General features: G+C 36.4%; 1 protein-coding gene across 1 annotated transcript; it reads left to right on the plus strand.

Annotated features, from left to right (window-relative positions):
- The first annotated feature begins 1,120 nt into the window (after nt 1-1,120).
- Nucleotides 1,121-5,949, plus strand: VIP (vasoactive intestinal peptide). The gene is made up of 5 exons (XM_008637988.2): nt 1,121-1,303; nt 1,689-1,793; nt 3,280-3,399; nt 4,055-4,163; nt 5,646-5,949. Exons 1-5 carry the CDS (start codon nt 1,143-1,145, stop codon nt 5,652-5,654), a joined length of 504 nt encoding a protein of 167 aa, XP_008636210.1. The 5' UTR covers nt 1,121-1,142; the 3' UTR covers nt 5,655-5,949.
- Nucleotides 5,950-11,110: the final 5,161 nt, after the last annotated feature.

The following is an 11,110-nucleotide window of genomic DNA, read 5'->3' on the forward strand; positions in this document are numbered from 1 at the left end:
ACGGGACGGGGGTCGCGGCGAGCCCTGGGACGTGAGCGGGTCCATGGGAACAAAGCGGAGCGTAGTTTTTGTACCGCTGCGTGCTTCGGCTGGTTGAAGTTGCTATTAGTGGTCCAGCTAAATTAAATCAGATGGCAGAACGGTACGGTTTGCATCTAGGTAAGAGGAACATAAAGTGTAGAAGGACCGATGAAAAACAGAACAGCAAAACAGCACAGTGACTGACTTCCAAGCGGTGTGACTTGAGCTGGTTCATTTTACACAGCAACTTTGCACCTTTTTTTTGCTAGACAAAAGACTTACATGGGTCAGATACATAAGCAGTTCTAACAGTGACTAAAATTACAAGGGCAGTAGTCTATCTCAGTTTTAGTGTGTGATTTTTGTGTGTCATCACACACAGGGGTTTCCTACAGCGATGGGAGCCTCTTGTCTGCCACAGAACATAAGAGCAGCCAGAAGGAATGATGCCAAACTACTGTTATGCAGTCAGACTCCCCTCGATAAAATGACACACCATAAGAAATCGCAGTTTACAAAAATGTGAAATAACTGTACATCAGTTTATACAGAGCAATTGCCATAATACGTTTTAAGAGATTAAATGTAAACATTTTTTAGCCTCTAACATGAGAGAATAAAAACATGTAGAGATATATGACTGCACTTTGCATTTAGTTTGAAGTTCTTGGTATATTTGCTTTCTTTGGAGAAGGCCTAAGAACTGTTTCATTCTGCATTTCAAAGCACATCTTAAATCTTGACTGGGAGGTAAATACATCACAGGAACAGTTTTCACTTTGCTTGGGTAGAGGCTGTTAATTCCATCCATCATTTATACAAAATATAGTTGTTAGGAAAAGCTTCATGGTTGTCACTTGTGCTGTGACTGTCATACATTATATACTGGAATAAATTGTATTCAATGAGAACATTTATCTAGGAAATATGCATTTGAGAGAAGGATCTGTTATGTAAATTAGTCTACAATTAAGCATGGATTCTACCTGAAAGTGATTTTTGTTTTATCCAGCTTTTTTTAAAATGCCTTACAGATTAAAGTAGGTAGATGTGCATTTTGACACAAACCAGAATGTTAGCTGCAGTAAAGTGTCGCACGTCCTCAGCTAGCTGTACTTTACATGGTTTCTTTCTCCAACAGATTGGGAAACAGAATGCCATTTGATGGAGCCAGTGAACCTGACCATGCCCGTGGGTCATTAAAGTCAGAATCAGATATTTTGCAGAACACATTACCTGAAAATGAGAAATTCTATTTTGATCTGTCCAGAATTATTGATAGGTGAGTTTCTTTATTATCATAAATACAAAAGATGATGGACTACTTGATGTCTGCCAAAAAATCATTCACATTTTCAAACTGAGAATTAGGAAAGGAAGACTCAATTACAGAAGAAAATCCCACAGCCATTGCTTGAATACTGGTAGCAGTAGGGATGTTGGCCGAGATGTTGATTGTATTGCCATTCTGGCATGATGAATGCCTTCACTTTCCAGGAAGGACTAAAAAGTACATTGTGAAAATCTGGAAGTTATTTTATGAAATTGGTTTAATTTAATATGTACAATAGATAAATTTAAAAAAAGCAGTATGTTTACAAAATGAACATTATCAAAATTATATGAACCCAGGCTGTATTGTAGAGTTTATTTATTGTCCATTTCAGAAATGCAAGGCATGCTGATGGAATTTTCACCAGTGTCTACAGCCATCTTTTGGCTAAACTTGCTGTGAAGAGATATCTGCATTCGCTTATTAGAAAACGAGTTAGGTGAGGTGACACTTACATTAGGTAGATTTTTTTCCTAGCTGGCTTTATTAGCACTTTTTTTACCCTTCTGTATCCAAGTTCTCCTTTTTGTGATTTAGAGATAATGAAAGAGAAGCTTATATAATTATGGGGAAGCTGAAAATCCTATATAAGTATTTAGTGATATTACTAAATAAGTATGTTACTATTTATTCCTGACACAGCTGTGAGAGGTAGAGCAACAGACACTGCACAAAACATGGATAACGTATACTGGAAATATTAGAATGTTTATCATGCCAATTTGCTAATTCTTTTTTTCTGGCAGTGTTTTTACTAGCTTGGCAGATGAGTGGCAAAAGTAAATAAAAAGTGATTGGTTACTCAGTACTTAACAACAGGGAAATGCACAATGAAATCAAGAAATGATTGGCTTATAGTGAAAATGTAAAGGAATAGTTTTTTCCTGCTGTAGAACATGTTGACAGATGTTTGTGCAATCTGTACTGCAGAAGGATTCAAAAAAGAATGAAGCAAATTCATAGACAAGGGGTCTGGATGCAACTTGCAGACCAGTACATTAATAAACTAAGGGGCACAGGGTGCTGGGTAGGTTTACTGTATACTTTTCTTCTTTTCAAATCCGTAAGCAGAAACTGATGAGCCACTGTGATGATACCACTGAGTACCCACTTCATACACTCAAAAGCTGAGTAAAAATTAGCCCTCCATTTATGTCAATGCTGCCTTTGTTCCAGAGCATATAGTTCCAGTTTCTTATATGCTATGACCTAACAGAGACCATTTAAAACAGAACATCCTGACATTTCCCAAGATCGTGCACGGAGAAAAGGTCTCCAGGTTTGGTTTTCACAAGGTGTGTTTTGTCTTCTGAAACCTTAGGACAAGCATTTATAGCTACTTGTGTGATGCTGCACTCTGACTTTCCTCTGCGGTAGACTCCAACTCTACTGAGTTCAATAAGAACAATGATGAGGTTCTTTAAGAACTTATTGAGACTTAAACCAGACTTAAACCTTGGCATTGTACTGAAATATATTCACACAAATGATAGAAATTAGGATATAATCTGTTTATTAAAAGGTGCAAGCTGGGGTGTGAGTACAGACAGGAGAGAGTCATGAAATCCACACTTAACCACTCGATTTTGCAGAACTCCTGGGATAAGAAATCTAGAAATCTTTGACAATGTATCCTAATTGCATAGGCCATGGGAAAATTGAGAAAACAATCAGTGGAAGGTGTGTCCCAGAAGACTTTGGAATTTGATCCTTATTTTTAAAATACATAGTAAGCAATAGAAGCAGTGGCTTCTTTTCAACAGAGGAAGGATCTAAAGTCATAGATGGCAAAATGAAAACTGAAATGGAGATTTTCTTTTATTAGGCTAACCAACATCATAAAGCTTATTTCACTCATTTAATGGTATCTTCTTTTAAACAGATATTGTCTCTTAATTTTTCCTTTGTAATTGTTGTATTGCCAGCTCCCAGGACAGTCCTGTCAAGCGCCACTCTGATGCTGTCTTCACTGACAATTACAGCCGCTTTCGAAAGCAGATGGCTGTGAAGAAATACTTAAACTCAGTTTTAACTGGAAAAAGAAGGTACTACAAGAAAGAAAATATGTATTGTTTCCATACTTTTATGGTATTAAGACAGAAAAGGTTTACATCCACGTACGTATACAGAAAGGACAAGCAAAAGGCACTGAACATTAATGACTCGATAGCATAATTTATAGCATGGTTTTCAAATACAGACAACATTTTCTTGGAACAGACACCACAATGAGATTAGAATGAAAGAATAAAGAGGAGATGGCATCTGGCAATTTTAAAAAACTTCCGATAGATTCTTACATTGTTTTTATTTATAAAAAAATCTTCTCAAGGAAAAAATCCACTGAGCTATGGAACATGAACAACAATTTTATAAAGAAATTTGTTGAAAATTTGCCTCTCTGTAAACATATGAAATGAAAATTTAGAAGTCCCTGAAGGACTATATGCCCTAATCGGTGTAGGTGAGAAGTGCCAGCATACATTTTTGTAGACCTTTGTATTCCATTTGCATATTCACTCATTTAGACAACTGCTTTTAAATATCATGTCTCATTATTCATTAAACATGCTATTTCATATGTTCTATAACACTTTGGGTGTAAGTGTAAGAAAATGTGCAGAAGCTACGGTTAGAAGAAGGCTTTGCTTTCTTTGCTTTTTCTTCTGAGAGCAATAACGTGTTTCTGATCCACAACAGCCAGGAAGAGCTAAACCCTGCTAAACTTCGAGATGAAGCAGAACTTCTTGAACCATCCTTTTCAGAAAACTACGATTCCGTAGATGAGCTGCTGAGCCACCTCCCACTGGTATGCCAAGATTTTCTTCTCTCTTGCTGTTATTTGACTTGACCCATAAAAAGAGATTAATTGTACATGAAGTATGGCCTACCAGAAAATCGGAATCCTCTAGGAAAGGGAGTGATTTCCATGAAAAGCTTGATGTTTCTACAGAGGTTGTGTCTGAGTAAAATAATAATTTTAATAATAAGCTTTAAGTTTTCCCATGATTGCTGCTATTGAAAATTCCTAATTAAATGGCACTGTTAATAATGCACCTAACTCACTTGGGCATTTCAACAAGTGTGCACTGCAGCATAAAACCAGAACTGACTCATTTTTAATTACAAGGATCATTATTTCTTCAGAGAACAAACTTGAGGATATTTCTTTTAATTAAAAAGAATGCCACAGATTTTATTTAACATCTTTTTCATTAGGAAGGAGTTGCCCCTAGAACTAAGGACATCAGCAACATGAACCTTATGCATTAAGAAAGCACAACATGCAAATCTTGAAGTTCCTGTTTTCCATTTAGCTACTACTATTCTTTCTAAAGTCATTCACAATTATTTTTCTTTGTTTTACTGAAATGTAAACCCTTCTACATCAACACTTGAAGGAACATAACATTGAAAGTATAAGGTAGAAGCGAATCTGGTATTCTTCAAAGTGTATTATGGAATTGATGATAGGATAGTTTTTGGCATTCAGCTGTGTCTCAAAACACAAGTAAGAAAAAAGATTAAAAGGCTATTCTTGAAGATAAAATTTGGAGAAATGTCTTTTCTTGTATCATCCCCAAACACCCACCCCCCTGCCCCCCAAAAAAAGTTGTTTCCTTTCAAGACTGATATAAAATGAGAAAATGTTCTTTTCCTTTCCACAAATGTGGCGCTTCCTCTAAAGTTCCCAAAGGTTAGAAAGGACATAAACTGCTTATGCCTTGAGGAATTAAACAATTCGTAAGCAACGTGATTCTGGAAAGAAATGTTCTTTCTGGACAAGAATACTATTCTGGCATTGACCAAGGGAGAAAGAGTAGTGGTGCAGCAGGTCGCAGATATTTTCCTGGAGACATTTTCAGTCCTTTCCTTTTTTTAGTGACTTTACTGATGAGGCAGGTGTGCCTGTAGGTGAATCAGTATTGACTGTTACTTGTCGTTTTATTGCAGTGCCCAGTTGCTAATGTAGTGTGGAATGAGCAACCTGAAATTGTGTATCCATTTCAAGGATACAGGATTATTTCAGTGAGCAGTTCTGCCCTGTAGGCTAATCTGCAGTAACATTTTTCTCTAGTCACTCAACCTTTCTTTTCTCATCCTACAGTCTTACCTGACTGTAATGCCCACCAAACTCCTGTGAGCAGCCGCATCTCAGCCTGTCTGTCCCAAGCACAGCAATTGTTTTATATCAAGTGTTATTTATTGCCAGCTGTCTGCCTTTGTACACCTCATGATGCAAATGCTTAAAAAACTGACTTCTAAAGCACATTTCTCCTTTGCTTTTCAGGACCTCTGAAGGATGCCTGGTAAAGTCTATGACAAGAACAAGCTATTTTTGAGTTCCACATAGTATTTCAAAGAGATGACTTTAGTCATCAAACCAGAACAAATATGTTGTGAAGTGAAAGTTGTGATATATTTGTTTCTTATGTAATAAAAGTTGATATTTACATTGTAAATATTACTCTAGAGTTCTCTACTGAAAGCTGTACATATGGATGCCAGTTTAACTCATGAGAAGTCTGTGAGTCCATATGCTGTAAATCCTTTACTTCAATAAATTCATTTGAAAATGAGTGTGCATCTGAAAAGAGCCCATCATGACTAATTAATTGGCTTATATTAGGTGTGATACAACTTCAGTCAAACATATGTAATTATAAGGAAACATTTCCAGATAGCCTCACAAAGAACGTGTAAAAACATGAGGAGAAGAACGTGCAAAGTGTGTAAAATTGCTTTACAAAGATCTCTGAAGCTTATTGCCAAGCAAAAGGGAACGCTTTTCTAGCAGTTTACCAAGTAACTAGAAAAACTGAAAAAGAATTAAAAGTTCTTTCCTTCCGGTTCACATTTTTAATATTTCACAACATAAAAATTATAGTAACACCAGAAACGTCTCCTTTATTTTCAGTTGTGTTTTAGATGCTCTGGAGCTGACAAAGTGCTAAAAGAATGCAATCCCTTGACTTGTTTGATGCCTAAAGTCGTAAGTTATTCTACATTTAATTGTCTGTAGCTTTGATGATGAAACTATTGCTTATATATAAAATAGATCTGAAGACAGTTTACTATTTTTTCAGAATGAATGTAATTTACAGAATATTCAGACAATAAATCATTTTATTATCATGGCAAAATATTAGTGGTTTGAATCAGTGCTACAGCTACCTGGAACAGCAGAGGTCCCAGTAAGTGCTGTCTCTACTACAGTAATAGGGGAAGATAACATTTTAACTGATTTATGCTATACCATTTTAGAAAGTCAAGTAAATAAACATCCAGTCCCCTTTTCTGTAGCTTTCTATTACTGTAGATGACTATGGAACTGGAACTTTGCAGCTGTTAGATTTACAGCATTGATGTAGAAAGTAGAAAAACTTATCAGACCTACTTACAAGCTCAATTTGGAATTTCAAGAATATTTATAAATCATACATATGCACACATAGTGATAAAACTGATTTGCAAGTTTCACTTACAAGTTTACTGTTCTCATTTAGAAAGAAACTTCTAACATGGTAAAATCTGAGATTTATGGAGACTAGTTCTCATAAATATGTAGCCCTCTGATTTGCAATTTTTTTGAATATTGGCAACTGTATGTCAAAAGAAAACCAGCTTTCACAGATCAGGTGCTAATATTGCTATTTCTATCTAGCCTTGACAGAATCTATTTTAGCCTAAGCCAATGAATGTCTCACAAAAGTTATATTTTCACAAAAGACATGATTTCAAAATCTTCTCTTGAAAAGTGGTTTTCCACCCCCATTTCCTATCATATGAACACTTGAAAGAAAAAATGTCTTTGTAAATACTTGAAGGATACTAAAAAACTGATGATATAGTACTTAGAAATTTTCTTCAGTGTAGTTTGAACTATGTTAGTATTTCTGTGAGATGTAATCATTAAAAAAATAAGTGAAAAAACCAACCAGATGCAAAGCTGCATATGGCCTTTATATACACAGATCTTTTTTCTTTTTAGTGTATGTCATTCACTCAATTTAAAGTAACAAAAATTGGAGGGATCAAACTTTTAACTACACAATTCCAGATTTTTTTTTTCTACATGTTTCTTGTAATTTTTTTTCTGTTTGTTTCCAGTTTATCAATAAGGCATCCAATGGAAGAACTTGTCTTCCATGTCTAATGTATTATCTTCCTGATACTCCCGATATTTTGTTCTCCATAGAAAACTGCAGAATTTGGAACATGTATTTTCTCTGTTACGTGAAGATGGAGAAAAATGTAGGGACACTTATTAGGAAATCACATATATATTCACACACACACACACACACACACACATTGTAATAACTCAAATAATACTGTGGTAGCTTCCCCTGAGCGTTAGCAAATAGAGACAGCCTAAAATGCATACTAAATTTTGTGTACATTGTAGCAAAACCTAGCACTGACAGGAAAGACACTAACATCCAGAATAATATATTTGACTTGGTATTTGTGCTAAAGGATGACTTTTAACATGTGATAGCAACCTTTGTTTTCCATAGGAGATTTACAGGCCAGTTAATACATTGAGAGGATTTAATTGTGGAAGACGTAACATTGTTCACCTCAACTCGATGGGCAGGTGGTCACAGTAAGGTTAAATGATAAAATTGAAGAGAAATTGTAACATTTCACTGAATGACACAAGTTTTCATCCTGCCGGTGACTCAATACACGTCACCAATCTTAAAGCCAATCTGCAAAATGTCATAAGAGTGGAATGAAAACACTGCATTATTAGGAGAATGAATGGGCCAGCCCCAAAGGGAGAACTGTTAGGAGGGAAGCAAATACCCAGGAGATTTAGAAGAGAACCACTGACTGGAAAAATGCAACCACTGGGGAGGAAGGAATAAAACTGTGATGGGTCATTGGGGTATATATTAAAGGAAGACCTCACCATGTTTCTCCAGAATTCCACTTCTAACACAGGGTAGGAATACCTGTGGTCTCACAGGATAGAATTAATTATTATTTTATTGAATGGGGTTTGCTTTTTAAAGCTATCCCTTGGAGCTCTTAAAGAAAGGTACAGAATCATCTTTAAGTGCATCTTCACCAGCACTAGAAGAGGATCTTTTCTGGTCCTAAATCCATAGAGAAGATTTGCATGCTTGTGTACATCTGTGCATTCATCATCCATTCAAGAACTGTCAGAATTCTGTACAACACCATGAGAATTACAAAAGTTGACAAAACAATTTAAAATTACAGCCAGTAAAAGCACATTAAAAACAAATAAAACCCTAACATCTCCTCTGATATTTTAAATGGATTTGAGGGGCTATGAGTGGTTGTTCCACCTGAAATTCTGGGGAAAAAAAATCTGTTTAAAAATAGGGAAATGGGTAACTTGGATCCAAAGCATAGTTATAATTTCATGTGTAGGCATATTGAATTCTCCCCAAAGATGGACCTTTTGCAAGGAGATGTATGTATACAGGAATAATTCATTTGCTTGTAAGATATTTGGGGCAGGGAGATGGAAAAGGCTGCCAACTGCCTTTTTTGATACTACCTGTTCCCTCCCCTACCTCTTTTATTTTTCCTTATTTTCTCTCTCCCTCCTCCACTTATGACAGGCTTCTCCACCCTCTAATAATCTTACTATTGCCTTGCAAAGTTGGTGCATTAATATATACCTTTGCTTTTGAGAAGAGCAATTACAGCAGAATTTAAATTTACGGTGCAGCAGTCTAACAGGTGCCAGCCTTGTTGATGGAGAGGAGTATTGCAGAGAACCTGGCACAACTAGATTTGCAGGAGCTGCCTGTCCTGCTCACAAACAGCTCCTGACTTCCCACTGGAGACTTCCCATTTGCTGTATGACTGGCAGAGAAGACTGACCTCTCCTTGGATACATCAAACAGAACATGTGTCCTCCTGGGGCTTGTGCTGGCTCAGGCAACTACAATATTTTCAGCTTTTCTCTTTTCTGATCTGGAGCAGTCACCGACAAATTGCTTGCCAGGTTACCAAACTGGTTTAGAACTGGAGGTAGGAAATAGGCACCCAGCTTTTGCATCAATCTTTAAAAAACTAAAAAGAATAATTTCGTATGTATTCTGCTTCTGAAGTAAACAAACAGGAAAAGTTTTATTTCAGTTTTGCACACACATACATGCAGGGCACTTGGGGGGGTGAAAAAACCAATTTTCCCTTGTGAGGATAAATATGTTCAATAACATAATCAACACTTGTAAATAAAAATATGACCTAATATTCAAAGATTAAACTGAAAGTGACGTAAATCATAATGATACAATAAAAGAGATAAATATCTAGATATCAACATTATCATGGTAAAACCAGTATTTTGAGTAGGGCATGTTTTTGGGAAACAATGGGAATTGTTTCCATAATGAGATGGAAAAAGGGGGAAAATTATCTTGTTCTTCCCCACTGAGCAGATTATTAAGTATTAGATAGACTTTTGCATAGGATAATATGCTTAGAAGAGTGTCCGTGAGGAGGGTGCATAAGATCAGTTTTCTGGATCTTTTTCTGGAACTGCTCTGGACATTTAGAAGCCCTATTTCACATTTCTATGAGACCACAGCATCTAATAGCCTGTTATTTCTAAACATGGGATATAAATGCTTTTAGTATGTAGATGCACTAATTTAATAGTTTTCTAGTCAGAATTTGCTCTTATCCAACACGTATCATATTTTTGGAATGGGGGAAACTAGAAGAGAAGCTAAAAACAGTCACTGTCTTCTGTTAAATGAGATGTATCTGTGAAGACCTTTCTACTTAGGAAATGTACTCAGAGCAGCAACTTTTGTCAGTAGATTATGAAATAGCCAAGCTGTTGCCTGGGAAGTGTCAAGTTGTTACACATCAGCTTTTTGGTAGAGAAGAATTCATTTATATGAAGCCTGGGATGCTCCTAGTTCTTTGCTTGTTTTATATACTCTTGAACTGCTTTTCACAGAAAGTGGTCGCAAGTATGTTTGACAGATGTCTTATCACCATTTGTTTCTATTCTAACACAGTTCTTCATCTTTGTTTTTCAGACAGTCCCTCTTCCCATAATCAGAGCCAGAACATCTGCACACTGTTTTAAGAAAGCAATTTTCTCTTATTAGAGAGTATAGAAAGCAAACTTCCTGCATTCTAGGAAGCCTCTTCATGAAAAGACTAGGGATGTATAATTTATGCAGAAAGACCAAGTCTTGGTTAAAAAGCAAGAAGAGTTTGAAAAATTCTAGATTTGGTGTCAATCGTTTCAGTCCCATTTGGTGATTCCTTCCAGAGCAGTGCATTGTACTTTGAGTTCCAAAGCTGGTGTCAGAGCTCTGGTCTTGAGCAGTGAAGATTGTAGTAAGAAAGAAGAAACTGGTAAATGTTGAGGTAGAGAAGGTGTAGACTATGTCTTCAAAAAAGTACTTGATGTTAAACTTAGTTTATATATGGCTGTTTGTCCCCTGTAGGTTTAAGACTCTGCCTTTGAGAAGAAATAGTCATCTCTGGCTGTCAGAGGATCTCACATTATGCAAGTTCATTCATTAACTTAGCAAGCTCCCTCAGGAGCACAGCTGGATTTTTTCCCCCTAATTCTGCTGCTGCGCAGATCTAGCAGCTGTACTTGTTGGGAACCTTCTTTTTACTGGCAGCCTAAACTGACAGACATTTTTTCAACCACTTCTTACCATCCTAATCTCCCCATTGCAGGAATACCATTACTCTTCTCAGAGACCTGTATTCCTAGATGTACTTATAGACTGCTTTTCC

The sequence above is a fragment of the Corvus brachyrhynchos genome, unplaced genomic scaffold (genome assembly GCF_000691975.1).
Source record: "Corvus brachyrhynchos isolate BGI_N302 unplaced genomic scaffold, ASM69197v1 scaffold14, whole genome shotgun sequence".
Taxonomy (NCBI): domain Eukaryota; kingdom Metazoa; phylum Chordata; class Aves; order Passeriformes; family Corvidae; genus Corvus; species Corvus brachyrhynchos.

Excerpts from the sequence above, each read along its gene's own strand:
- VIP (XM_008637988.2), top strand. The coding sequence starts at position 1,143 with ATGGTTTCTTTCTCCAACAGATTGGGAAACAGAATGCCATTTGATGGA. Across the intron at positions 1,794-3,279 it reads CTTATTAGAAAACGAGTTAG|CTCCCAGGACAGTCCTGTCA; the intron begins GTGAGGTGACAC and ends TTGTATTGCCAG. Across the intron at positions 3,400-4,054 it reads GTTTTAACTGGAAAAAGAAG|CCAGGAAGAGCTAAACCCTG; the intron begins GTACTACAAGAA and ends GATCCACAACAG.